The following is a 24,893-nucleotide window of genomic DNA, read 5'->3' as shown; positions in this document are numbered from 1 at the left end:
CATGCCTAATTGCTGTTTTTTCATTTTTTGTTTTTTCGTTTTTTGATTTTTTTGTTGTTTCGTTGTGCCCCCCCCCCACACCAAGAAAATTAAATGTGACCACAAGGCGACGCCACCACCATCCCCTTTTTGCCTTGCCCCCCTCACCTCCATTCTGGGCCCCTCAGGCCTCTAAAGGTGCAGCAGGCCAGCCCCTGATCCCCTCCCCTTCAGCCTTCAGTCTCACATTTGGTTTCTCGTTGTTCCTCTTTTTTTTTCCCCCCCCTTCCCATCCCTCTCCCTTCCCTCAATTTCTTCCCCAGGTTGGATGTTCCAAGGACAAGGAAGGGCTCTGGGCCTTGGCTTACTTCATCTCTTTCTCTCTCTCTTTCTTTTTTTTTTTTTTTTAAAAACCGATGACCAATTTTGTCAAAGGGAAGAGAAAAATCTGAGTTGAGAGGCCCAAGCTAGACCCGACGACGCTTGAAGGACAGGAGAGGCGGAGGGTGGGCGGCGTGCCGTCTGTGGGACTGTGGGCGGGGGGTGGGCAGCGCTTCGGGCGCTCTGGGGGCTGGCAGGCCGTGGGCCAGGACTTCGGGACAGCGGCGGAAGGGGTGGCCCATCTCACCACTTTTCTTCGTCTCGCGCTCTCTGTCTCACCTTCTTTTTTCTTGGTTTGAGTTCTTTTCCCCTGTCCATCCTCTTCATGCCATCTTCTCATCTGCATTCGCCACAAGACACGAAGTCATGGTCATGGTCATTGGAGGTGGGCAGGGTGGGAGAGGGGGAGCCAGGCTGCGGGGTGGCTGGGGGCCACTTATGGACAGAATCTGGTGAGCACGGGGTCCCTGGGGTGTATCTGGTGCAGGGAGGGGTGGGGTGGGGGCTCCCAGTTAGCTGTGACACTCCTCATCCTCTCTGGGGGCATCCTTCCTCCTGGGGGTGCAGCGCCAGTCCCCTCCCATAGGGCTCCAGCCAGACAACCCAAGAAGAGCTCCTGGGTATTTGGCCCATTTGCCCCCCCAGACCCCAGAACAGTTGCCCCTGGTGCCCAAGCCCTGGGGCTCTGCCAGGCCCTCTGGCCTCCTCCTCCTCTTGTACCTCGGGTCCCTGGGAACCGCAGGACCATAGGACCTGGCTCATCCATCGAAGGAGGAGAATGTCTGCCGGGCCTGAGCCTTGCCACCCCTGTGCTTGAGCCAGCAGCCAGCTCCCAGACCCCTCTCTGACCCTGACCCACCCAGCTCAGCCCTCTGTTGGGACCCCTCAAGTTTCCCAAGCCACCGGCCCAGTCCTTGGGCCCGGGGTGGTAAGTGGTGCAGCACCCAACTAGGCACCCCAGTTGGAGGGGTGGCCTGGCTGAGATGGCCTTCTCCAAGCAGGGTGGGGCCAGTCTGCCAGAACTGCCACCCTCCCAGGCTCCCTCTTCTCCAGACCCAAGAGGGCCAGTAGGAAAGCAGGGGTACTTGCTTCGGGTACTCTGGGAGGAGGGGTATCCCTGGCCCTGCCTAGTGCCTGTTTAGGGGACAGAACTGGGTCCATGGGGCCTCAGCTGTAGCCTCCAGGGCCATGAAAGAGGATGCCTGGCTGCAGCGGAGTGCCAGGGGTGGGGGACTGTGTGCTCCTGGTCCAGTGAGAGGACGGGGGGCCCCTCCGGCCTGTCCTTCCCACTGACAGCTTAAGCCCAGGCAACATGGTCTAACCTAGCCTCTCCCTCTCTCAGCAGTCCCGAAGGGCAGTGCCCGGGCAGGCTCCAGGTCCTCACGGGGTCTCTCCCTCTCTCCCCTGCTCCCCACAGCATTCGCAACGACAGGCGCCGCCTCTGCCAACCGGTTTGTCAGCATCGGACCCCGGGACGGCAACTTTCTGAACATCCCACAGCAGTCTCAGGTAGGAGGCCCTGCCCGCCAGGTGGATGCAGGCAGGGTTGGGGGCATCTTGGTGTCAGGGAGGAGGCAGGGATCCTTGGGGCAGTCCGGGAGAAGAGGCTGGGGCAGGGCTGGAAGGCTCAGGCTTTTGCATGCCCAGCTGAGCCTGCCTCCCCAGGCAGCCCCCAGGCCCCCTGGCTAATCAGCTAATTGGATAATTAGCTCTGACAGCCCTGGCCCTGGGGAAGGCAGCCAAGGACCCAAGGCTAGAGGCGCTCTGGGCCAGGCCTGGTGGAAGCAAAGATGGAAGCAGGAGGCTCCATCCGGAGGAGGACAGGGTCTGCCTTGTTGCTTTCCTTTTGCTCCGGCTGGATGCCCTAGCCCCTGGCCCTCCCCTCTTCCTTGGTTTTGGGTGGGCTGGGTCGGGGGTGGAGGAGGGACAGAGGCGGCCTGGTGGGCCACGTGCCCAGAGACTCTGGCACCGAGGGTAAGGCAGGGCTCAGAGCCGCCCTGGAGGGGCGGCTCCCCCACGTCCTATGAATCCTGTTAGAGGGGAGGCCAGGCTGCTGGAGCCCCCAGTCCTGCTGCCATCTGCCCCCAGTTCTCACAAGGAAATGCCACCCCTCCAGCCTTCCTGCTGGAGGCCCCTGGACCTGGTTTTGCACAGGCATCTTTGCAGCCACATGCACGCAGGCCCTCTCCTCCCTGTGCCTGTCCCCCGGAGGCCGGGAATAGCCTGTAGAGCCCAGGGCCCTCAGGGCACAGGGACCAGCCTCAGGAGCAGGGCAGAGGCAGCGTTTACAGTATGAGGCTTCCGGGGAATGGAGGGGCGGGGAGCATGCAAATATCTTTTCCTTTTGCCCATTTTACAAAAACACACCCTGTGAGCCCAGGGCCTTGGAGGCTTCCTCAGCCCTGGGGCCACCTCCTTCAGCTCCTGCTCCCTCCGTGCTCTGAGGCCCAAGTCCAAAGAAAGTTGGTGGATGGAAGTTTTGTGTGTGTGGTTTAAGGTTTTGTTTTTTTCCCTTTTCCTTTCCCTCCCTAAAAAAAAAAAAAAAAGAAAGCCAAAAACTTTGTCAAACTTCAAACTTCAGAGCTCCCTAGTGGCAAGGAGGGGAGGGGAGGAGAACTTCAACCCCCTCCAGCTTCCCACCCCCTTTCCCCAGAGTCACGTCTGACCCGTCTGGTTTCCAGGAGCAACCAGACATGATGTAACACCCAGATGAACTTGAACTTGGGGGTGTTGAGAAGAAAAACAATGGCTCCGAGCAGGGGCTGGAGCCAGCCCCCTCCGCTCTGTGCCAGGGAGGCCAAGAGAGCCCTGCTGGTAGAGGGCAGGAGGGGGTGCCAGAGGAAGGGACAGCAGGAGGGCCTCCCCTCCTGGCTCTGGGCTGGCACCAGGCGGCAGGGCTCCAGTGCTCCTGCCTGCCCACCCTCCCTCCCGCTGTCCGCCCTGCAGCTCTGACTGTATATTCGCTTGCTCACTCTCGGGGACCACTGCCACGAGCCCTCCCCATTCACCCCGTTTCCGCTTCCACATGCTTTCCCTTCTTCACTTACTCTGCTCACTTTGCTTGGATGTTGGGGCCAACTCAGAATCTGAGGCAAGTTTGGGAAACAGTTTTTCTTCCCCTTGTTCCTACAAGGAGCCTTGGGCCGGGGCCCTGAGCAGGCAGGTGTGTCTGGGGATGGGGGTTGCGGGGCCGGAGTCGGACAAGCCAGGCCGGGAGCCCTGGGGCCTGGGGGCAGGCAGGCGGCTGCAGCGGGCGCAGGGGGTCCAGTGGGGGGCGGTTTCCACAGTAACCAGTGACTTTAGCTGATCTCTGGAGCACCAGATGGAGAGAGAACAATAGAATGAGGGAAGAAAAGAGAATTTTACCAATTTTGTCATTCCCTGGGCAGCGCTTTTTACTTAGTTTTAATCAATTTTGGACCTGGCTCAGGAAGCAGGGAGGGGTGAGCAGAAAAAGCCGCTCTGTGCTTGGCAGCAGATCCCCCGTTTCTGGGACCCGTGGGGAGGCACGAGGGAGTCCCGTTGGAGTTGTCTTTGTCCCTAACTCCAGGCCTGGAACCAGAGTCTTCCTCCTCTGAGGGGGGGGGGCTCAATCTGAGGACTGGTGGTTGTCCCCCCTGCCACCGTGCAGCTCAGGAGACCCCAGCGGGGCCAGTCTGGGGCCTCGGCTTGGCCTGCCAAGGGCAGAGGGGCCAAGCAGGTCCTCCCTGTCCTGGTTGTCCCCGGCCTCTTTTCCCTCACAGGAAGGGGGAGGGGCAGGCGCACAGCCAGGGTGATGGTGTAAGGGTTCCGGTGTTGTCTCCCCTTGGGAAGGTGGCGCGGGGATGTGTCCCAGAGAACACTAACACCCGAGCCTGCAGGGACAGGGGGCTCACCCAGGCAGCTCCCCCATTCCTCGGGCCAGGACCGAAGCCTGGGAGCTGGCTGCTGAACCAGCCCTCGCCCAGCCACTCTGAGAATGCCTCAGGCTTGGGTTTCCTCCACACCTTGCTAGGCCCCCATGAGCCTCCATTTGGCCTAAAATCAGTCGATGGGGTTGAACTTTGGGCAGGTGCTCCAGGAGCTCCATCCCAGGAGGGCTCCTCTGTGCATGTTGTCCAGTACATGGCAGGAAGTGTAGTATCTCTGCCCACCCAGTAAATGCTACCAGTGCCCCCAGTCATTGTGGCAACCCCAAACCCCCGTGTTTCCAAATGCCCTCCACCTGCACTATCCAGTGTGGCAGCCACTGGCCACATGTGGCTGTTTAAATTAAATAACTAGAGAAAAATTTAGTCCCTTGGTCACAGTAGCCATATTTCAAGTGCTTAGAAGCCATGCATTCTTAGTGGCTACTGCATTGGACAGCACAAATAGAGAGTATTTCCATTGTCCCAGAAAGTTCTAGATGATCTCCGAGGCCCTATCTTCTTTTTTCCAGTTTTATTGAGATATAATTGACATTTAGCATTGTATAAGTTTAAAGTGTACAACATAATGACTTGACTTACATACATCACGAAATGACTACCACGATAGGTTTAGTAAACATCTATGATCTCATATAACCAAGGCCCTTTCTAACTCTAAAACTTGATGTCTCCATCTCACGGTGGACAATGGCCTGCAGTTCCAAACCAGAGCCTGAGGGCTGTAGGCATAATCTGTGTGACCAGAACAAGTGTTTTAAATATTGGAAAATTTCACATGAAATTGTGGGGACTTTCAAGCTTCTTTTTTTTTTTCAAATTAATAAATTAATTAATTTATTTTTGGCCGCACCACATGGCATGTGGGATCTTAGTTCCCCGACCAGGGTTCGAACCCGCACCCCCTGCATTGGAAGCTCAGTCTTAACCACTGGACGGCCAGGGAAGCCCCTCAAGCTTCTTTTGAAAATTTGGCTGATCTAGCCACCCTAGGCCCTCACCCTGATGTGGCAGCCTTGGCCACAGCCTTGGAAAGGTGCGGGTGTCCTGGTCACCACAGACCCTGCCTCCCTGTGAACACGCCACACATAGCAGTTAGGAGCATTGAGTGTGAGCTGCCCCCTGCATTTGAGTCCCAGCTTGGCCCTGTGGGCTGTGTGGCCTTGGGCACTTCAGCCACCCTCTCTTCACCTGGCTTCTGTGCAGGCCTGGAGTGAGGATAGAATGAGTCAGCACCAGGTGCATGCTCTGTAGTTAGCTGTGCTTGGCCTCTGCAGATATGAGTCTGTGACCCAGAGCCGGGGAGAGGCCCCAACATGCATTTTCAGGGACCACCCCCCACCATTTTGCCCCGAGGGTACCACCAGGCATACCCAGGAACTGTAGACCATAGAGGAGAACCCCCCTGCCCCGCCCCTTGGCCATGAGGTGGGGCCAGAGCCTTTTGTGGAGGGTTCTGCCAGGCAGCCCAGTTCCCAGGGGTCCACCCTAGGTGTGTTTTGTACTGAGTGGCTGCCAGAGCCTGTTTGTGGGAAGGCGGCGCCCCCTGCTGGCACCCTGAGGGAAGCAATGCCCACCCGAGGGAGCCTCAGGTCTTCCCCAGGGCGTGGTGCCCAGGAGGGTAGAAGATCAAACCCACTGGGCTACTGATCCCTTCCCCCAGGCCTGGGACTGCTAGGGACTGAAGCCACGTGGTACCCACCCCTCCCCAGAGTTTCAGGCTGTGGGACCTTAGCTGAGTTATGCAGATGCGAATTTCTGCTTTTAATCCAAAGAGACAGAAAGAAAACTCAGCAAGAAGCTGGGCTACCCCCCACGCCACTCCCCAAACCCCTCTGGGGACAAAAGCTGTAGCCTGGCATCCTCCCCCACCCTTCAGGACCCACACAAAAACCTAAACAATTGGAAAAATGGCCAGATCCCAGGTCTGTGCTTGTGCCAGTGCCAGCCACGGGGGTTCACCCGCTGGGCACGGTACCCATGAGAAGGCCAGCTGGACTCTAGCACCGGAGGCAGGGTCTCTTGGGGGGTCAGGATTCCCATAGGAGGGACCGCCAGAGTGGGGATGTACCTCTGCATGAGGTGTTGGTGTCCTTGGCTCTGCTTGAGCTGGACCCTCCAGGGGCCTCAGGAACTGGCCTGGAGTCACAGGACCAGGTGGGGGCAAGAAGGGACCTGCCCCTGCTATTCTCAATATTGCCTCTTTTTTTGTCCCATTTCAGTCCTGGTTCCTCTGATAAGATCGACAAAAGAAATGGCAAAATGAAAAGAAGAGGTTCCTCAAAAGGGGGGAGAAGAAATTTTGAGACGTGGAAAAATCCCCCAGCCCAGCCCAGCCCCACCGAAAAGCAAAAATTAGACGTCGTCAGCCACTCAGCCCTTCTCTCCTCCAGCCCGGGGACCCCTGCAGGCCCCCAGAAGCAGCTCAGTTCTCGGAGAGCCTCAGAAGAGGTCTCGGTGGAGCTGTGCACCAGCAGCCAAGCAGAAAGAAACATGCAAAACGGACTCTGTCAAGTAGAGGACAGAAAGAAAGGATGCAGAACTGCCTTCCTCCCCCCACATCCCGTCCCGGCCTTCTGGGGAAGGAGCAAAATCCCCAAACAAAGCAACCAGCACAATTCTGAAGGGGCCTGTCCCCCACCCTCACCCTTCCTAGGGGAACCCCACCCTCGACTAGGGCCGGAGCTTCACTAGGGAGCTCAGAGGACCAGCTTGTAAAGATGATGGGGTGCAGATCCAGAGGGCTCTCCCCTCCAGACTCCACCCCCTCCCTCCCTCACTGCCTTTGCCTCTGGCTTCTTCCCCCAGCTGCTCTGGACTGGGTGAGGCAGGGTAGCCTCGATGTCCCTCTGCCCCACCCTCGGGCTAGAAGCCCCCCGACCCCGGCTGGGCAGGGGGCATCTCCCGGAGCTAGTTTTGTGCTCCCAGAATGGAGGGTGTTCTACCACCCGACCCTGAGCTGCAGGGGCAGTTCCCCGGGCCCCAAACCCCTCTGTACAGTCCATAGGAAAAGGTCGGAATGCTCTAGACAGCCCATCCCAGCCTGGGACAGGTCCCCTCTTCCCTCTCTCCCAAGGCAGGCCAGGAAGGTCACCGTCCTGACATGCTACAAGTGAGGGGAGGTGGGCCCCAGGTTGCCCCCACACCCCAGCCCCGCATGCAGGTGCCCTCGCTCCGCCCCATTGGTCCCTGCCCCTGCCCCTACGCAGACAGCCCTGCTGTGGCCGGGCCGGAGAGTGGAGCAGAAAGGGGACCCCGGAGTCGAGCGAGGAGGACGAGGCAGCCGCCACTGCTGTCGGCTAAACCGCCACCTGCGCTAGGTAGGCGTCCTGCTTGCCGACTTTCAGTTCCTTTGGAGGGTGTTGGGTGTCGTCCTTTTTCAAAAGTGTTTTGGAGCTTTCTCTGCCCCCCCTTTCCCCCCACACCACCCCCATGGCCACTTCTCTCTGGATTTCAGCTGTAATGTCTTTACTCTTTATTTAGGGGTGGGGCATTCATTGTTTCGGTCTTTTGCTGTTGCAATTGGGAACTCCTCCATTTGAGCAACTTGGGAACAATTTGGTTAACACACCACAAGAAGTAGCTCTCCCCCACCACCACCACAGCCCCCTCCTCCCCCAAGGGATGGTTGGGGGCCTGTCCAGAGGGTCTTCAGAAGCCCCCCTGGGAGGGAGGGGAGCAAAAGCACACCCAGCCCGCCTCCAGGGTGTGACTTGGCCCCTCTGGCTTGTCTTTCTGTGCCTTACTCCCTCCTCCCTGCATCTTGGCCCCCTTCTGCAGTCCTTGTGCCTCTCTCTCTCTTTCTCTCTCCTTCTTAACTGTATGAAAACACAAAGCACAGGTCAGGATCCTCTGAAAGTCAATCAACCCAACGTTGCAGCACATAGGGGTGGGTTATGGGCTTTATTTATTGTGAATCTAGTTTGTGAGGCTGTGGCCCCAAGCAAAGGGAGGGAAGGAGGGGAGGGAGGTGGCTGGGGAGGAGAGGAGAGCTCTTACCTGGGGCAAAAGGGGCCAGCTTGAGTGGTGCCTCCTCCCCAGCTGGAAGCCACAAGGTGGCTGGCCCCAGGGGTGGCTTTTGTTGGAAGTTGAGCGAAGCCCCTCCCCCATCCGCGTGCAGCCCTCGAGGAGGACCGGGTCTGAGAAGCAGGGGATAGGGGAATCCGCGGGAGCCTGGGGGTCGTGGGGAGTAGGGCGGGGGGTGGGGGGCCGGGTGGGCCGGGCGTGACGCGCGGTCAAAGTGCAATGATTTTTCAGTTTGGTTGGCTAAACAGGGTCAGAGCTGAGAGGGGAGCAGAAGGGACCCCTGCCCCCCTGCCCGGCCGCACACGCCGCTTCCCTCGAAGACAATCGGGGCCGCGGGCGCGGTGGGCCCTCGGGGGCGGGGGTCTGCGGGGCGCCCGCCCAGGCGAGGTCGGAAGCTGCAGGCCAGCTGGGCCGGGGCGGGAGCGCGCCCTGCAGGGCTGCCGGGGTGGGCACGGGGGTTGGGGGCCGCTCCTTTCCTAAGTGTTGTTGTGAGGGGCAGGCGAGGGGCGACGAGGGCGACAGGAGATGTGGGGACGTGTTAGAAGAGAAAAAACCCACAAAAAATATATATGGGGGAAATGAACTTTTTTTTTTTTCATTGAACCAAGTGCAATGCATCAGAGAGTTTTCCTATCTTTGTATGTTAAGAGATTAAGAAAAAAAATTCTATTTTTGTTGTAATGTCCTCGCGGCTCTGGGGACGCTAAAAGAACCGGGCCTGCCCCGCCTTGTGCGGGGGTAACGAAAGCTGAGTGTTTTTTCCTTTTTTTTTTTTTTTTTTTTGTTCTTTTTTTTTTTTTTTTTTTTAAGTCGTTTTCCTGCGTTGACGAGGATGATCTGGGGTTTTTATTTGTTTCGTCGTTCGTTCTCGGTTTCGGTGGGAGGGCTGAAGGAAACGTTCACATTTTAGAATTGAAAAACAAAACAAAACAACACCTCGACATTAAAAAACCAACACAAGATCAAAAAGGAAAAGGACGAGAGAAAATTATTTTAAAGATAATTCAACATAAAAACCCTGGTGCTTCTTACATTATAAAGTACGTTTTAAAAAACCCACAAACTATTATACATAAGTTTATGAATCAATTAAATATCCTGCACTTGTTAGGAACACGCATATCCCTTCTTTGTTGAGTTTAACGGAACGGGACAGCGGCGTGCGCCCGGCGGCGGGCTGCTCTGGCCGCGGGTCTCCCCGGGCGTCCCCTCCCCGGGGCCCAGCGCCCCCTCCTCGCCCCATCCCCGTCCGGGCCCGGGGGCGCGGCGGCGGGTCCCCAGCCCCTCCCCCGCAGAGGTCAATGCCAACGAACAAACGTCCCCTCCCTCCCTCTCCAACCCGAGCGTCCTTCTTTGAGCCAGACGCCAACTTGACCCTCACCAGCATTATCAGGAGCGCGCTCAGCAAGTTGGTAGTTTCTCCCCTCCCCCCGCCCCCCCCCCCCGCTTCCCTGGCGCCCGCGACTCAACATCACCCTCCCACCCCCACCCCGGTCACCCTCCGGGGAGTACGGGGAAGGCTCGACGCTCCAGGACAGGACCAGCCAAGCTGACAGGTCGATTCGCCCAGGCCCGCGCACGCACGCACGCACGCACACGGCCCCGCACACAGCCCCATCCTACCCTGCAACCAACCCCGTCGACTGCCTTACACACCCGCCCCCGCGCTGGCCGGCCGACCTAGTGCCTTGTTCTCACCCCCGTGCTGGCGGAGCGGACGCCGCGCTCTGGGTCCCAGAGGGGCCGGGTGGCTCAGACGACCCACCACTTCCCCACCCCGACCGTGCTGAACGGACACCCCCCCCACACACACACGAGAGAAAATAAAGGAGCAATAAAGTCACGAGAACTTTCGTCCCCCAATCGAGAGCCCGAGGGGCACCCCAGCCCCGCCTCTGCTCCCCCCACCCACCCTTGGGGCGCCCCCCTCCCCCCGCAAGCCAGCCTGGGCCAGCCCCGCTTCGGCCCCGGGAGATCCGTGCGCCCGACCAGCACCAGCATCGCGGACCGCAAAGGCCGCCCGTCCCGTCAAACAAGTTTCTTCTTAGGCTAAGAAACGCAGTATATACGAGTATCTCTATATATAGTACTAATGGATTTGGTGTGCTTCCCCCTTAGCGTCCCCGTCCCTCCGCTCCTCTTCCTTCAGCCTGGTCTCCCCCTCTCTGCCCTCCACCCCCGTCTCTGCACTGAGATACATAAGAAACAAGGGTAGTTTACTGTCTGTTTTGTTTTCTGGGTTTTCAGTGTCCTAGCGGAATGCAAGTAGGCAGCCAGCCCGTACGTTCCCTCTCCGCCCCGCCCCACCCCACCCCGCCCCCGTCACTGCGCTTCTGTTATACCATCTTTGCCTGACTCTCTCCGGCTTCTCCATTGAATGGCTAATGTGTATGTGAAATAAAGAAATAAAGAAAAACAAAAGCAAGAGCGCCTGAGCCTTCGCTAACGCGATCGTGCGGGACAGTTTCGGGATGGGTGGGGTGGGGCCACCGCATGGATTCTGCGCCTCTCTCCTCCCGCCAGGCCGGCGGCCGCCACCGTCGAGGAGCGCGTATCTCTTAGTCTCCGGGAGGGGGCGCCGGTGAGAAAGGAGTAGGCTCTCCGGTCCCTCCCCACCTCCCTCGGTGACCCCAGCACGGAAAAATGCGGCACCACTTGGGTCCGATGACCGCTCTGACGTGTTGGTTCCCAGACCCCTCCCCCGGGAGGGGTACGCGGACAAGGCCACTTCCAGCGGGCGGTGGGCGATAAAAGGGTCTGCAGGGCCCCTGGGGGCGACGGTCGCCCTTCCAGACCCCCGGGCCCTTTCCCCTGTAGGGGACTCTTCACTGGTCCTTCTTCGGGGGAGTCATCTCCAGAGCAGGCGCTGAGCATCGTCCGCCCCTTCCTGGACGGCCCTGGGCTGAGTTCCCAGTGCCCTTCGGCTCAGAGGCGACACCATGGAGGTCATCGCACCTCCGGACTCACAGCCGCTTTTTCTGTCTTGATGGGTCGGCCCGCCCCACCGGGGCTGCCATCGGGGCCGCCTGGGGGCGCGGGCTGCGGGCGCGCCACCACCTCGGCCCTGCGACAAGGCCCGCGGCGGGCGCCGTCGTCCAGGGCTCGGTGCGCCGGCCGTTTGCGGGGCCCTGGAGGGGCGGAGCCTGCGGCCAGAGCCGCTGCCTGGTCGCGCAGCAGCCGCACCAGGAAGCCGATGTATTTCATGGCAAGGCGGAGCACCTCGTTCTTGCTCAGCTTCCGGTCGGGCGGGTGCGTTGGCAGCAGTTTCCTGAGCTCGGCGAAAGCGCCGTTCACGTTCTGCTGCCGCCAGCGCTCCCGACTGTTGGTGAACACGCGCCGGGCCACCTTCTGGGGCTGGTGCCCTGAGGACGGGAGTGGCAGGGTTGGCGCCATGGCCCGGGGGAGGCGGGCACCCCCACCTGCCCTTACTCCAGGCTCCCAGCACCCTCATGGGACTTCAACCCCGGCGGGGGGCTGGGGCTTTCTCCACCCAAGGGATACACACGTAGGATCCACGTGTAGCTCTCCTGCCAGTGAGCAGCCCCCGCAGCCCCACCTCTAAGCCGCCCAGACAAGGACTATCACAGGCCCAAGCTGCAGACAACTGAAGCCTTCTGTACCTCTGTCTACACCTTGGTGTCAACGGCTGAAATTCTCTAGGGAATGTGGCTGCCGGTCCGGGGAGCTGTCCCTATGGTTCTCATTCTCATTCTGAGAGTTTCTCTCCCTGTGATTGTGGTGCTGTTCATGTCTCAGGTGGCCTTGTGAACTCCTGGTATATCTAAATGGCTGTGGTGTGTGATCGTTGCCATGTGGTTGTTCTTGTGTGGCTAATTCCTGTGTGGCCATGGACCTCAGTGGCTGTGGTTGTGTATCTGTCTCCTGTGTGGTTGTGGTCCTGTGGCTCTCTCTTGGACGGCTGCTGTCCCGTGGCTGTTTCCTGTGTGCCTGTGCATGTGCGTGGCTGTCATTTTGAAGCCCCCATGCCATGCTGTGTTTTGCCGTGACTCCTTGTGGCTCGTTGGGTGGCTGTTCTTGTGTGGAACTGGCCGTGGGTCTGTGGTTTTGCACGTGGGTGTAACCTGCCTGAGTACTGAGCCCCTGTGTGGGCTGTCCTGTGTATGTCTGTGTGCAATGTCACATAACCTTTCCCTGTGGAAGGTTATGTGACAGACGTGGGCCCCAGCAGAGATGGCTGGGCGAACACAAACCCGTACTCACCCTCAGCCAGCTCCAGCTCACAATGGCTTGGTCTCCGCTTCAGCCGGCTGCTAGGGAAGATGCTGAAAGGTCCTGCCGGCCCAATGTAGAGGCTGTAAGGGGTCGTGGGTCACTAATGCCTTGTGGGTAAGGACCCTGACCCCGGATTCCCCCCAGGCCCCAGTCCCCCACTGACCTGTTGAGGAAGGGGTGAGGGTGGTAATGCAGGGCCAGGGGCGGTGGGGCGGTTCCCAGGGTGGAGAGTTGCAGCAGCGGGGGACGGAGGGTGCTTAGTTCCGTGGTGGCCATGGCTGCCCCTGGGGGCCTGGTGTGGCCCAGGCTGATCACTGGCACGCCAGGGGGCAGCCTGGGTGGCGAGGAGCCTCTGTGGCCCACCTCCTCCGCCTTTGGGGGCCCAGGCGAGGCAGGCTTTGGGGGTGGGGCAGGCACTGGGCTGGGGGCACACACCATCTTGGCCTTCTCGGTCATGGTGGGGCCCACCTCTGCCTGGGCCTCGGGCGGGCACATGGACCCCGAGGGGGTGCTCACCTGTGGGAGGAAGGAAGCCAGTGGGGAGGAAGGAATCAGAAGCCACTCCCCACCCTTAGCCCAACAGAGCCCTCAGATGGGAGGAAGAATGGAGGGGATGGCAGTTCAGTGGGCAAAGGCAGATGCGGGGTGGGCCCAGAAACTACCAGGACATGGGAGGGGGTCCAACACAAGGACAGGAGGTGCCCGCTGAGGTGCTGGGCAGCACTGAGCTCAGCAGTGCTGCTTCTGAGCTGGTTGTGACCCATGAGGCCTTAGTTGTACAGCCCCTGAGCAAATTTCCCTTCTTCCAGAATCCCCTCTCGCCTGGAGCCTGGAGGGAAGGGCAAGGCAGGGAACCCATGATGGACCCTTTGACCACAGGATGCCCCTGTAACCCTCAGATCTGATCCCAAGACCCTTCATTGACACCATGGACCTTGGAATCCCTCCACGACTGACTGACCCTTCACTGACCACTGCCCCCTGGCTGACCATGTGGCCCTCAGCTATAACCCTGAGGCTCTTCCCATTGTCTCCATGTCAGACCCTGAAAGTCCTCCATAATCACTCCAGTGACCACGCCCCCACCCGCTGAAAATGTCCCCTTTACAAACCCTGTGACCCCACTGCTGACACTGAGTCCAGGTGCTAACCCGACTGCCCAGCACAGAGTCGCGCCCCAATCCGCCCTCTGGCTCTTGTGTCCTCCCACCCTCCCCACCCCCCATCAGTATCCACCCCTTTGCCCCCTGCTTCCACATCCCCGTTCACTCTTGGCCTCATGGCCTGGCGTGTCCCAGCAATGTCTGGGATTCCTGGCCCCTCTGCCCTGTCTTCCCTAGCTAGGTCCTGGGGAAGCTGGCCTGGTCTTTCACTTAGTGGGCCCCCTAGATGAATGAAGGAAGGAACGAATGAATGAATGCAGGTGGGTCCGGGATCCCCCAATTTCAGGCCCACACCACTCTTACCCCAGCACTGCTCCGGATGCCTGCTGATGGCCGTGACTCTGTCCTTCAGGTCCAGGATGCGGTTCCGACTTCAGGCAAGGCACCGCCACCCGCTCGGGCCTCTGCGCTCCGCTCCGTGCTGCTGGCAGCCGGAGGCCCTGTCTGGGCCGCAGCATCAGGCCGCCCCTCTTCCTTGGCTCCCAAGGGCCACCGCGGCGGTGGCAACAGGGTAGGTCCCTCCAGGGAAAGTGAGCAGCTCCGGGCCGCCCGCCCTCTCCCCGCCCCTGGCGGCCGGGTTTCCTCCCTCTCACCCCTGGCGCAGCGGCCGGAGGATGCTGGGCCAGTGCAGATAAGGGCCTGGCTGCCTGGCCGCGCCTGATAAGGAGCCGGGCTGACCCCGGAGGAAACCAGCGGGCGGGGATCTCCTAGCGCGGGCCTCAAGTCCCCGCCCCCAGCCGGCACATGCAGGACTGACTGTCACCCCTCAAGGCCTCACCTTCCATCCCCCCAGGCACTGAAGGATCCCAGCCAGGGTGCACACCCCTAGGAGTGAGGTGCCCAGTTGCATGCAGAAGGGACACTGAGGCAGGGATGGATGCAGTGGTCCCTATGTCACTTGGGTCTGTCCTCCAGCTTTGAATACCCCTTGCTGTGTCCGTGCTGATGGGGGAGGAGGAGAGCTCTTTCCGGCCCTGCTGGGGCCTCGTGACCCAGGGGCCCCCTTCTCCTCTCCTCACCCTGCCTGGTTCCTCTTTCTACAGAGTGCCTCCCCGCCTTTCTGCCAACCCCACCCCGGAGTGGGGCACTGACTGGAGGGCAGTTCTGACAGTTTGGCCTTGGGTGTCCAGCCTAGGCAGGTGTCTTGGGGCACCCCCCTGTGCACTATCCACACCACCTTTCCAGGCCCAGGAGGGTGAGAGGAAGTGCCACAGCTGGGGGAGATTTCCTCCGATGCCAGAGCTGGCAGAACCTTCTAATAGGTGCCTCCTCAGCAGGTCCCCACAATCCTGGGCCTCTACGTCACAGGATCACATAGCCCCAACTCAGAGGTCCTTGGCCCTCATCCCACAGTGGGGGTCACTTCAGGGTGGACGGTGATAAAGAGGCATTGGGTAAATATCTTGGAATGGTGGTAAAGCTCAAGATCCTGCTGGACCTCACAAAGGGAGAGGTGCTGGGTCCAACAGCGTAAGCAGTGACAACACTGTCCCTTATCCCCAGCAACCTCCCACCGGGTCAGTCGTACTTTGCCCAGTGCATATCTGGGTGACTGCAGGAGCCCCAGGCAGGCCCTCAGCTGCCACCCAGCACCGAACTATCGCCCCCCTCTCAGGAATCAGGTGAAGCCCAGGACCCCACAAGCAACCTTCCTACTGTCCCAGGGAAGCAAGAGTACAGTTCTAAACAGACGAGTTAACTCTGGTATCCCTACAAGGTGGGTTCTGGAATTAGATTCATTTTACAGATGGGGATGAAGCAAGGTAAAGGGTGCTTGCAGGGTCCCACAGCTACCACGTGGCAGGCTGGGGATTCTGCTCCAGGTCTCTTCGTTAACGCTGCCACCCGCCCCTGCCCTGGGGGGGAGGGGTTGCAGCAGGCTGCCGGGTGCCTCAGTGTGCGAGCCCGAGGGGCCGCAGGGCAGGAAGCACCTGGTCTGGAGCGGATGCATGAGGCGCCTGGTTCCGGTCCGGCTTCCGCCACCGGGGCCCTGGGGGGAACTGGGCCAGAGAAACCAGGCGGCGAGGTGGCGGCGGCGGGGGCGCGAGTCTAGAACACCAGCCTGCGCGCGTGCCTGCATCCAGGGGGCGCGCCCACGCTGGGAGGGTGGGAGGAAGGGGAAGGGGGTAAAGGTCCCTGCGGGCGTGAGCGCACGGCTGCCGCCCCGTGGCCACCTCGGGAACGGCAGGCGCCAGCAAATGGGTGGCTAAGCACCTTGCAGGAAGACGATTAGCTCCCCACGTCCCCAATACAGACAGAACACTCCAGTCAGAAACAATGACAACACCTCATTCAGGCAGGGACAAACACAGCCCAGATGCACAGAGATCCCCAAGGGGGTTAAAACAGATGGACAGAGGTACAGACCCCAGACAAGCAGCTGAAGAGATGGACAGAGCCCCTCCAGCAGATGGACAGACACACCACAGGCAGCCTCCCTATTCAGACAAATGACAGTCAGGGGAAGGTGAAAAGTCTTTATTATTGGCTCAGTCTTTGCCTGGACCAGCAGCAGCCCCAGGCCCAAGGGGGTTCTGATCGGGGGCCTCTGGACGGTCAGTGGGGGTGGCTTCAGCAGTGGCCTTGGGTGTCAGGGGGCTATGCGAGTAGCAGCACTGGTCCCCCCGCTGACAGGTGCCCTGGTGGGAGTATGACGGGTGTGAATGAACCCTGGCCCGGAGCTCAGCAGCCTCCGCTGGGTTCCTTCCCTGGATGGGGAGCTCACTCCCACACACTTGCCTGGCCCCAGTTCTCCCAGCCCTGCCTGCCCATTGGCCCAGCCCTGTTGCTGGGAGGAGAACCCATGCGTGCTTCAGTGGGGGCTGGGGGGCACCTCACCTCCTTGAACCTCTTGCAGGGAAATGTCTTGAGCTGGGCAGCCCGCTGGGCCAGGTCCTCATCCGGCTCCTTTCGCTTATTTTGGAGCAGCTTGCGTCTCTCTTCCATAGCTTCGCCTGCTGCCTTGCCTCTGTGTAGGGAGATGAGTAGCGGGGGCTCCATCTGGCCTCTGTGCCCACTCCCCCCAGCCAAGCCCCACCCCCATCCCACTCTCACTCACCCTGGCCGGGCGCGGGGCCGGGGACCCCAGTTGGCCTCGGGGTTGGCCTGGAAGCGCTTGAGTCCTCGCTGGCGGGAGCTGGGGTTGGCATCGTCCCGGATGGTGAAGTTGGCCTGCAGCCTAGGGAAATGAGGGTAGGGGCTGAAGGGCATCTGCCAGGCAGGCGGGCACACACCGCCCAGGCCGCCTGCCCACCTCAGTGCAGCTCGATGTGCTTTGGGAAAACTGTGTCTGCAGACGTCAGGTTTCTATCATTCATTTAATAAACATTTATCAAGTGCCTACGATGTGCCTAAAATCTGCTGCCGGTAAAGCTGACATTCTAATGCACAAGACACGCAAGCAATGGGGCAAATCAGAAATCAGCAAATTATAATGTGTGAGGGCATGAGATTAAGAGTTTTGGGGAAAAGAGAGCACGGTAGAGAGAACGGGGAGTCTGGGAAGGAGTGCAGCAAGGACACCGGAAGAAGGTTCAGGGAGAGCCATGAGGGGACCTGAGGAGCGGCTGTGCCTGGTGAGTTTGGGTGAGGAGGCCAGTGTGGAGCTGGGGCGGTGGACGAATGAGGACAGGGAAGTGAGGGGGAGATGGTGCAGGGCCTGCAGATAGAACTGTTTCTAGTGAGTCAGGTGGGAGCCACGGAGGGTTCTGAGCAGAGGAGGGACGGGATCTGACTTGTGCTCACAGGTGCCCTCTGGCCGCTGCGGGGGGAAGAGAATGTGCGGGGAGGAGAGCTGGGGGACCAGGGTGAAGGCCACTGCACTGGTCCAGGTGAGCAGTACTGGGGCCAGAATAGGGTGAGGGCAGAACGGGAGGGAGAGAAGTGGATGGATTCTGGATCTCACTTGAAGAATGAGCATGTGTCTGTGAGGAGAAGGGTCTGTGTCATCTACTTCCCGTGCCTGTGGGCAGCCGTATCTGTGCCATGCCCTTACCTGGGCTCCACACTGAGAATGCGGAATGCCGGACTGGTCTCCGACAGGCGCTCCCGCTTCACCGGACACTCCTTCTCCTGGGAGGCAAAGGTCAGAGGTCAGAGGATGCTGGCACTGATCATTCCCTGCCTTCCCAATTCCATCTGGTCAGGCCTGGCCTCACCCAGCAGCGCATGATGTCCCAGAGGGCCGAGGAGGGGGCATCCGTCTTCACAGCATTCTTACAGGCGTGGGAGAGGGAGACCCGGAAGCCAGCATGGAGGAGGGCAGACCTGGGGACCGGGAGGGATCGTGAGGGGGAGGGGAAGGCTGGACCCCAAAGTCGGTGCTGACCTGTGTGTGAGTGTGACCCTTGTTTCACGGACTGGCATGGCTGCATGTCTCCTGGTGACTTACATTGCCTGCATAATGCCAGCTACCTTAACAGTAAGACTATCCCCCTGGCCAGGGCTCATGGCTTCTAAGAGCTGTTCTAAGCCCTTGTGCATGAGGAAGCCCTAGACCTGGGTTATGTTTGATCTCCATTTTATAGGGGACTCTAGTCCAGGAGGGACCCGACTTGCCCAAGGGCACCCAGGGGTCAGGCACAGCCTCCGCCCCGGGCCCGGCCTCACCTCAGCTGCAGGAGCCTGGGCGTGCTGCAGTGGATGGTGCTGCTCAGCTGGTCCAGCGTGTAGTAGAGAGGTACATCCAGGAGCTCCTGCGAGAGGGGACGGGATGGGTGTGGGGCGGACCGAGGAAGGATGGCTGGGCACCAGCGGAGCCTCCTCCCGGTCACGGCGCGGTCCCCACCTCAGCGACGACGCTCAGGACCCCACGGATCCGCTCAGCGGTGTGGAAGCGGCCAGGGTTGGCGCTCACAGCCTCCAGGACACGGCCCACGAAGTCTAGGTCGTGGAGGGGCTCTGCCCACATGGGGCCACCAAGCTGTGGACACACAGGGACCAGATAAGCAGGGATCAGGACAGCCAGGACCCCCGCCTCCCCCTGGCCTTTCCCCCCGCACCCCCGCCCAGCCCCACCTGGTGTCGCTGCCCACAGTGCTCACACTCTGGGGCCACAGGGGGACCGCAGGCTGCAGAGAACTTGACCCTGCGCAAAGAGGGGTGAGGCTGGGGGTGGTGACCCTGGCTGGGATGCCCCCTTCACCTTCCTCCCCAGCTCACCCTTGCTCACCGGCCACCAGAGGCTCCTGATGCTTTGCCAAGGCGCTGGAGGTGGAACGCCCCGCAGCCCACACACTGGAACACCAGCGCCTGCTTGCTGTGGGAGACAAGGGTGGCCACCAATTCCTAGAATGGCCACCACACCCCAACTCTTCCCTCAGGATGACTGGGTCCCCATTGGGCTCCCCAAGGCAGCCTTCCCTCCCCCCGCCCCGGGAAAGGCCCCGTTACCTCCCTCATCCATCACCCTTCCCTGCCCCAGGCAAACCTGGCCGAGGCCTTGACCTTGGCCTGGCCGGTGAAGACACGAACAAAAACGCGCACGTAGAAGTCAGCGCTGATGCTGAGCAGCGGCACCACAAAGCGCTGGTAGCAGTTGGCGTGGAGGTCCAGGCTGTGCAGGACAATCCTCAGGGCCTGGCGTGGGGGACGGGTGCCAGCCATCAGTCCTGCCCCCACTGCCACCTCCCCTACAGGGAGCCACACGAGGTGCTCGCAAGTACAGGCTCAGGGCCGGCTCCCTGGGTTCTCAGCCCAGCCCTGAGTGACCCTTGGCAAGTGAGAGCCTCAGTTCCCTCATCTATGAGATCACACCAGTCTGTCTCTTTAAGGCCCTGGCACTAAATGATTAAGGAAGGGACTTCCCTGGCAGTCCAGTGGTTAAGACTCCACGCTCCCAATGCGGTGGGCATGGGTTCCATCCCTGGTCGGGGAACTAAGATCCCACATGCCGTGCAGCACGGCCCTCCCCCCCAAAAAAATGATTAAGGAAAGCACAGGCCCAATAAAACCAAACCTCTTCTAATTAGCATTCTCAGCATGCCCCATGCTGTGTGATGTGGCACAAGGACCTGCATTCCTCTGGGCAGGATACTGGGTGCTGCAGAACTACTGGGGCCTTCTCCTTGCCAGAGGCTGCAGTAAGACTCTGACAGGGGAAAGGAGGCAGCATTTTCCAGACTGACCTGACAACAGGGTCCTTAAGGAACAAGGACAAGAGCTCTCCTTTCCCAGCCCCTCGACATAGCCAACGCTACCTTCTTGAATCCCCATAGCAACCTGGTGGGGTCTGGGTCATCATCATACCTATTTCACAGATGCAAAAACAGAGGCCCAGAAAAGGTGAAGTCACTTGCCCAAAGCCACCAGCAAAACTAGGACCTGAACCCAGAGCCAAATGCAAACCTGGAAAAACTGCCTTTAAAAAATAATTTTGTGGACAACCCTGATGGCACAGTGGTTAAGAATCCGCCTGCCAATGCAGGGGACAAGGGTTTGATCCCTGGTCCAGGAGGATCCCACATGCTGTGGAGCAACTAAGCCCGTGCACCACAACTACTGAGCCCACACGCTGCAACTACTGAAGCCTGCATACTCTAGGGCCTGCGTGCTTCAACTACTGAGCCCGTGTGCTGCAACTACTGAAGCCCACGTGCCTAGAGCCCGTGCTCGACAACAAGAGAAGCCACCGCAATGAGAAGCCGCGCTCCACAACGAAGAGTAGCCCCAGCTCGCCGCAACTAGAGAAAGCCCGCGTGCAGCAATGAAGACCCAAAGCAGCCAATAAATAAATAAATAAGAAGCATAAAATTAAAGATAATAATAATAATAATAATTTTGTGGGAGTTCCCTGGTGGTCTAGTGGTTAGGATTCCGGGCTTTCACTGCTATGGCCTGGGTTTAATCCCAGGTCGGGCAACTGAGATCCTGCAGGTCATGCAGCACGGCAAAAAAAAAAAAAAAAAAAAAGAAAAGAAAATTGCCAAGTTGTTGAAGTAGAGAATACTAGAAAGAATAATGTAATCACCCACTCTTATCCTGGGCAAACCTACTGCCCCACCCCACCCCCAAAGGACCATATTTGGCAGCCATGCTCTCAGGAACTATGCAGGTTAAAGAACGTGCTTGTTGGGACTTCCCTAGTGGCGCAGTGGCTGAGACTCCGTGCTCCCAATGCAGGAAGCCCGGGTTCGATCCCTGGTCAGGGAACTAGATCCCACACGCGTGCCGCAACTCAAGAGTTCGCATGCCACAACTAAGGAGCCCGCCTGCTGCAACTGAGACCCAGCGCAACCAAAAAAATAAATAAATAGATAAATATTTTTTAAAAAAACAAAGAACGTGCTTGTCATCGAAATCCTGGGATGAATCTGGCCAAGCAGGTCTGGGGGTGGGAGGAGAGTTGGGAGGCCCCTCACCATCTCGTGGCAGGCCCGGCTCTTGAGGGCCATGGCCCCATACTTGCTGTAGCATGTCTCCCCACTGTTCCCCGCCAGCACTGCCATGTCTGTGCAGGTCACACACAGCAGCCCTGTGGGGAGGGACCCGGCAGTGAGGACCCTCCAACACCCCAAGCCCTGCTCAGTACATAACCCCCGCAACCCATCCCCACCCCGCCCTCGCATCAGGCTGGCCTCACCTCCTTCACTCACAGCCTGCACGGCTGCATCCAGGAAGGGGGCGGGGCTGCCATAGGGGTCCAGGTCAATGACATCAAACCGCTCCGATGCCTTCTGGTGCTGGTACATCAGCATCCTAGGAGCGAGAGGGCCAGGTCCTCAGCCCCCTGCACCAGGGACCCGTGCTGTTCCCTACACATGTTCACTCATACAGTGTGACGGTTTTGGCCTGGACTTGGGGGCCAGCTGCCCGGCTTCAGATCCTGGCTTATCCATCTGCTAACTATATTAACTTTTCCTCCTTGGGTCTGTCTACCTATCTAACAGCGGCAATAATAATAGGGAATTCCCTGGCAGTCCAGTGGTTAGGACTCCGTGCTTTCACTGCCGAGGGCCTGTGTTCAATCCCTGGTCGGGGAACTAAGATCCCATAAGCCATGCAGCGCGGCCAAAAAAAAAAAAAACCCCAGAACAAAATAACAGAAAAACAAAATGGCAATAATAATAGCCAATACTGACGTAGCACATACTTACCTGACATTGTTTCAAGCGGTTTATAAATGTATTAACTCATTTAATCACACAATCTTCAACAGATTTGAAACGATTGTTGTTCTTTGCAGGTGAGAAAATGCAAATGCTACTGACCATGTAATTTATAACTGCAACCCTTCCTTCGTCCATCCCTTGTACCCTGTTATTTCACCCCTGCCTCCAGCACGTCTCACCTCTAGTTTACTACACAGTTTATTTATTTGTCATGATTATTGGTTATCATCTGTGTTTCCTATTAGATTCTTTTTTTTAAAAAAAAGATTTATTTACTATTTATTTATTTTTATTTATTTTTGGCTGCATCGGGTCTCTGTTGCGGCACGTGGGCTCTTTGTTGTGGTGAGTGGGCTTCTCTCTAGTTGTGGCGTGAGTGTTTTCTCTCCTCTACTTGTGGCGCGGGGGTCGCAGAACGTGTGGGCTCTGTAGTTTGTGGCACGCGGGCTCTAGTTGAGGCGTGCGAGCTCAGTAGTTGTGGTGTGCGGCCTTAGTTGCCCCGTGGCATGTGGGATCTTAGTTCCCTGACCAGGGATCGAACCCGCGTCCCCTGCGTTGTAAGGTGGATTCTTTACCACTGAACCACCAGGGAAGTCCCCCTATTAGATTCTAATATGGTCAAGAAAGCAAATATTTTAAATTCATTTATTTTCTGTAAAGGGTCAGGTAGTAAGTATTTTAGGCTTTTTGGGAGACATATGGTCCCTATCACATATTCTTCTTTTTCTAAACCTTTAAAAATGTGAAAAACATTCTTAGATGGCAGGCCATAAAAAAACAGGCTGTGGGCCTCGCAGGCTGTAGTTTGCTGACCCCTGCATTATGAACTCCACAAGGTCAGGGATTTTGTCTGTATTGTTTACCGATGCAGTCCTGACAGGAAGAATGGTGCCTGGGGACTTCCCTAGTGGTGCGGTGGTTAAGAATCTGCCTGCCAGTGCAGGGGACACGGGTTCGATCCCTGGTCCGGGAAGATCCCACATGCTGCGGAGCAACCAAGCCCGTGCGCCACAACTACTAAGCCTGTGCTCTAGAACCCTCGAGCCACAACTACTGAGCCCACGTGACACAACTACTGAAGCCTGAGTGCCTAGAACTCGTGCTCCACAACAAAAGAAGCCACCGCAATGAGAAGCCCGTGCGCCACGACAAAGAGTAGCCCCCGCTCCCCGCAGCTAGAGAAAGAAAGTCCACGCGCAGCAACGAAGACCCAACGCAGCCAAAAATAAATAAATAAATTTATTAAAAAAAAAAAAAAAAAGAATGGTGCCTGGCACTGGATATACACTGGTTCACTTGATTGAATAAAAGTACGAGAAGTTGAGTCTAAAATGGAGACCATAATGGTACTTATTTCCACCTCCGAGCACAAGCTACACAGCTATAATCAGTAACCCCTATAAAATACAGCAACCCCTATAAAACTACTGTCCTTGTTTTATAGACAAGGAAACTTGGGCTCTAAGAGGCTAAGGCCACTCTCCCAAGGTCACAGAGCAAGACTATGACACAGCCAGGATTTGACCCCAGGGACCTTTGTTCCAGAAAGCACCTTCCAGCAGCTAGCCTCTACTGCCCAGCACCTACCGGGCATCTGCCTGGCTGGGCTGTACAAGGTGGGCCACATCGTTGAGCTGCACATTACGGTGCATGAGATCCACGGCTCGGGCAGAGGCGTCATTGGCAACCACGGATCGGAGCCCAGGCACCTCCAGCGCAAAGCGAATGGAACGTAGGCCGGAGGCTGCCAGGCCTTCCAGCACTCGCAGGCCTTCCTGTTGGAGTAAGCAGGGAGCCCCACTCACATCCATGCCTCCATCCTCTGCTGGGCGCCAAGGAGCCCCCACTCCCAGCTCCAATTGCTCTCCCCCTCCAGGAGCCTTCCTTCTTTTACCACCCACTGGACTCCAGGGCTGCTACCTCCTACATTCAGGCCCCACCTCGCAGATATCCCGCACGGCAGCTGTTCGAGGTTGGTCTCCCGGGGCCAGGTTTGCACCCTCTTTCAGTTCAGCCTTGTCCTCCTCTTGCTCCAACAAGTCCACGACCACCTTTTGCACATCCTTCTCACCTGGCACCTTGACTGCAGCCATCCAGAAGCACAAGTTAGGGGATATCAAAGCCCCATCTGAGAAACCTGCCCCTACTCCTCAGAATACAGAAGATTCAGGGAAGAAAATCTTCCCCAAAGTCCCTGGAGAAAGGCAGAGGAGCAGAGCCCAGGGCCTGCTATACGGCTGGAGTCTTTCTGGAAGGTAAGGGAGAGAAGGGGCGGGGCAACGAGAGAGCTCTGCGTGACACCCCTGCCCACCAGGAGCCTGGACCCCTACTCACTCTGGATTCCTTTGGCCCCAAGTTGAATGCGAGCAAACTCGGTAATCACAGCACATCTGCGGGAGACGGAGAGTCAGCTCACACCCCTTCATCCTCATAGACCCACTGCCCTCTGCCAAGCTGACCCCGGACCGTGCTCACGTCAGGTCCCGGTTGAACTCCTGCACTGGGTTGTAGAAAACTTCGTTTGCGCTGGGGAAGACGATCTTGGCGGCCCCCTCAGTGACCGTCGTCTCCTGAACCTCAGGTGGGCGCTCTTCTCCGCAGGGTTCGGTGCCATTCTCCATTGCCGCTGGATTTGGCGGCCCTTGGGGCTGCCCCGCCATAAACCGGGCTCTAGAGAAGCTGCGGGCGGAGCGGAGAGTCAGGCTTAGCCACAGAACGATCCTCGCACGGGACATCCGCGGGCGCCTCTGCCCGCCAAGCCTAGTTCGGAGGGCGGGGGAGAGAATAGCCAAAGCATCAGAGAGCTGCTTTCCTGGCCGGATGGCCTACACAAGTGTAAAGTAGGGACTAAGGAAACCTTGTGACCTCAGTAAATTGACACCACCCCCCGTCTTTGGAGGACTGTCCCTGAGAAGCCGGAAGCCCTCGAGCGGGCCCACCCATGGTCCGGATCCCTCCCCGCGTCGCCCAGGCCCCCCTCACCTTCTCTTGCGGCACCGAAAACCAAATTGGTCTCGGTGCACGTTTCCCCAGATTAGGACCTGGGCGCCGCCATGTTGGCACAGTGGGAGGGCAGATCATGTGACAGAATTTAG

At 58.5% G+C, this 24,893-nt stretch overlaps 3 protein-coding genes across 10 annotated transcripts in view; 1 reads left to right on the top strand and 2 right to left on the bottom strand.

Moving 5' to 3' along the window:
* NFIX (nuclear factor I X) overlaps positions 1–10,719 on the top strand; it is a 98,605-nt gene extending 87,886 nt beyond the window's left edge. For all 6 annotated transcript variants that reach the window (XM_082455237.1, XM_082455238.1, XM_082455241.1 and 3 more), the window contains 2 exons: positions 1,778–1,869; positions 6,491–10,719. In XM_082455237.1, coding sequence (XP_082311363.1) covers positions 1,778–1,869; positions 6,491–6,505 — 107 coding nt within the window. In that variant the 3' untranslated portion in view covers positions 6,506–10,719. The remainder of the gene's footprint in view (positions 1–1,777; positions 1,870–6,490) is intronic.
* Positions 10,717–15,739, bottom strand: LYL1 (LYL1 basic helix-loop-helix family member). The gene is made up of 4 exons (XM_082455246.1): positions 13,994–15,739; positions 12,691–13,043; positions 12,516–12,607; positions 10,717–11,656 (listed from the first exon to the last, which is right to left on the bottom strand). Exons 2-4 carry the CDS (start codon positions 13,020–13,022, stop codon positions 11,241–11,243), a joined length of 840 nt encoding a protein of 279 aa, XP_082311372.1. The 5' UTR covers positions 13,023–13,043; positions 13,994–15,739; the 3' UTR covers positions 10,717–11,240.
* Positions 15,740–16,153: 414 nt separating this feature from the next.
* On the bottom strand, positions 16,154–24,887 carry TRMT1 (tRNA methyltransferase 1). Of its 3 annotated transcripts, none has more exons than XM_082455231.1 (17): positions 24,781–24,887; positions 24,274–24,558; positions 24,133–24,188; positions 23,739–23,881; positions 23,386–23,573; positions 21,270–21,385; positions 21,049–21,161; positions 19,119–19,267; positions 18,861–18,947; positions 18,707–18,776; positions 18,477–18,611; positions 18,299–18,384; positions 17,848–17,956; positions 17,685–17,761; positions 16,749–16,868; positions 16,529–16,658; positions 16,154–16,329 (listed from the first exon to the last, which is right to left on the bottom strand). In XM_082455231.1, exons 2-17 carry the CDS (start codon positions 24,531–24,533, stop codon positions 16,180–16,182), a joined length of 1,989 nt encoding a protein of 662 aa, XP_082311357.1. In that variant the 5' UTR covers positions 24,534–24,558; positions 24,781–24,887; the 3' UTR covers positions 16,154–16,179. The 3 variants fall into 3 exon arrangements, with proteins under 3 accessions (XP_082311357.1, XP_082311358.1, XP_082311359.1); XM_082455232.1 differs by having other exon boundaries at positions 24,274–24,477; positions 24,781–24,874; XM_082455233.1 differs by lacking the exons at positions 23,386–23,573; positions 24,133–24,188; positions 24,274–24,558; positions 24,781–24,887 and having other exon boundaries at positions 23,739–23,876.
* Positions 24,888–24,893: the final 6 nt, after the last annotated feature.

The sequence above is a fragment of the Balaenoptera physalus genome, assembly GCF_965194825.1.
Source record: "Balaenoptera physalus genome assembly, chromosome: 3".
Taxonomy (NCBI): Eukaryota; Metazoa; Chordata; class Mammalia; order Artiodactyla; family Balaenopteridae; genus Balaenoptera; species Balaenoptera physalus.
This window is presented reverse-complemented; position numbering and strand designations above follow the sequence as displayed.

Coding starts and splice junctions, on each gene's coding strand:
- LYL1 (XM_082455246.1), bottom strand. CDS start 13,022: ATGTGCCCGCCCGAGGCCCAGGCAGAGGTGGGCCCCACCATGACCGAG. Junction 12,608..12,690: donor CCTCACCCCTTCCTCAACAG/GTCAGTGGGGGA, acceptor GACCCCTTACAG/CCTCTACATTGGGCCGGCAG. Junction 11,657..12,515: donor TGAGCTGGAGCTGGCTGAGG/GTGAGTACGGGT, acceptor TCCCGTCCTCAG/GGCACCAGCCCCAGAAGGTG.
- TRMT1 (XM_082455231.1), bottom strand. CDS start 24,533: ATGTCCCGTGCGAGGATCGTTCTGTGGCTAAGCCTGACTCTCCGCTCC. Junction 23,882..24,132: donor TGGGGCCAAAGGAATCCAGA/GTGAGTAGGGGT, acceptor GGATGGCTGCAG/TCAAGGTGCCAGGTGAGAAG. Junction 21,386..23,385: donor CCCAGCCAGGCAGATGCCCG/GTAGGTGCTGGG, acceptor TCTCGCTCCTAG/GATGCTGATGTACCAGCACC.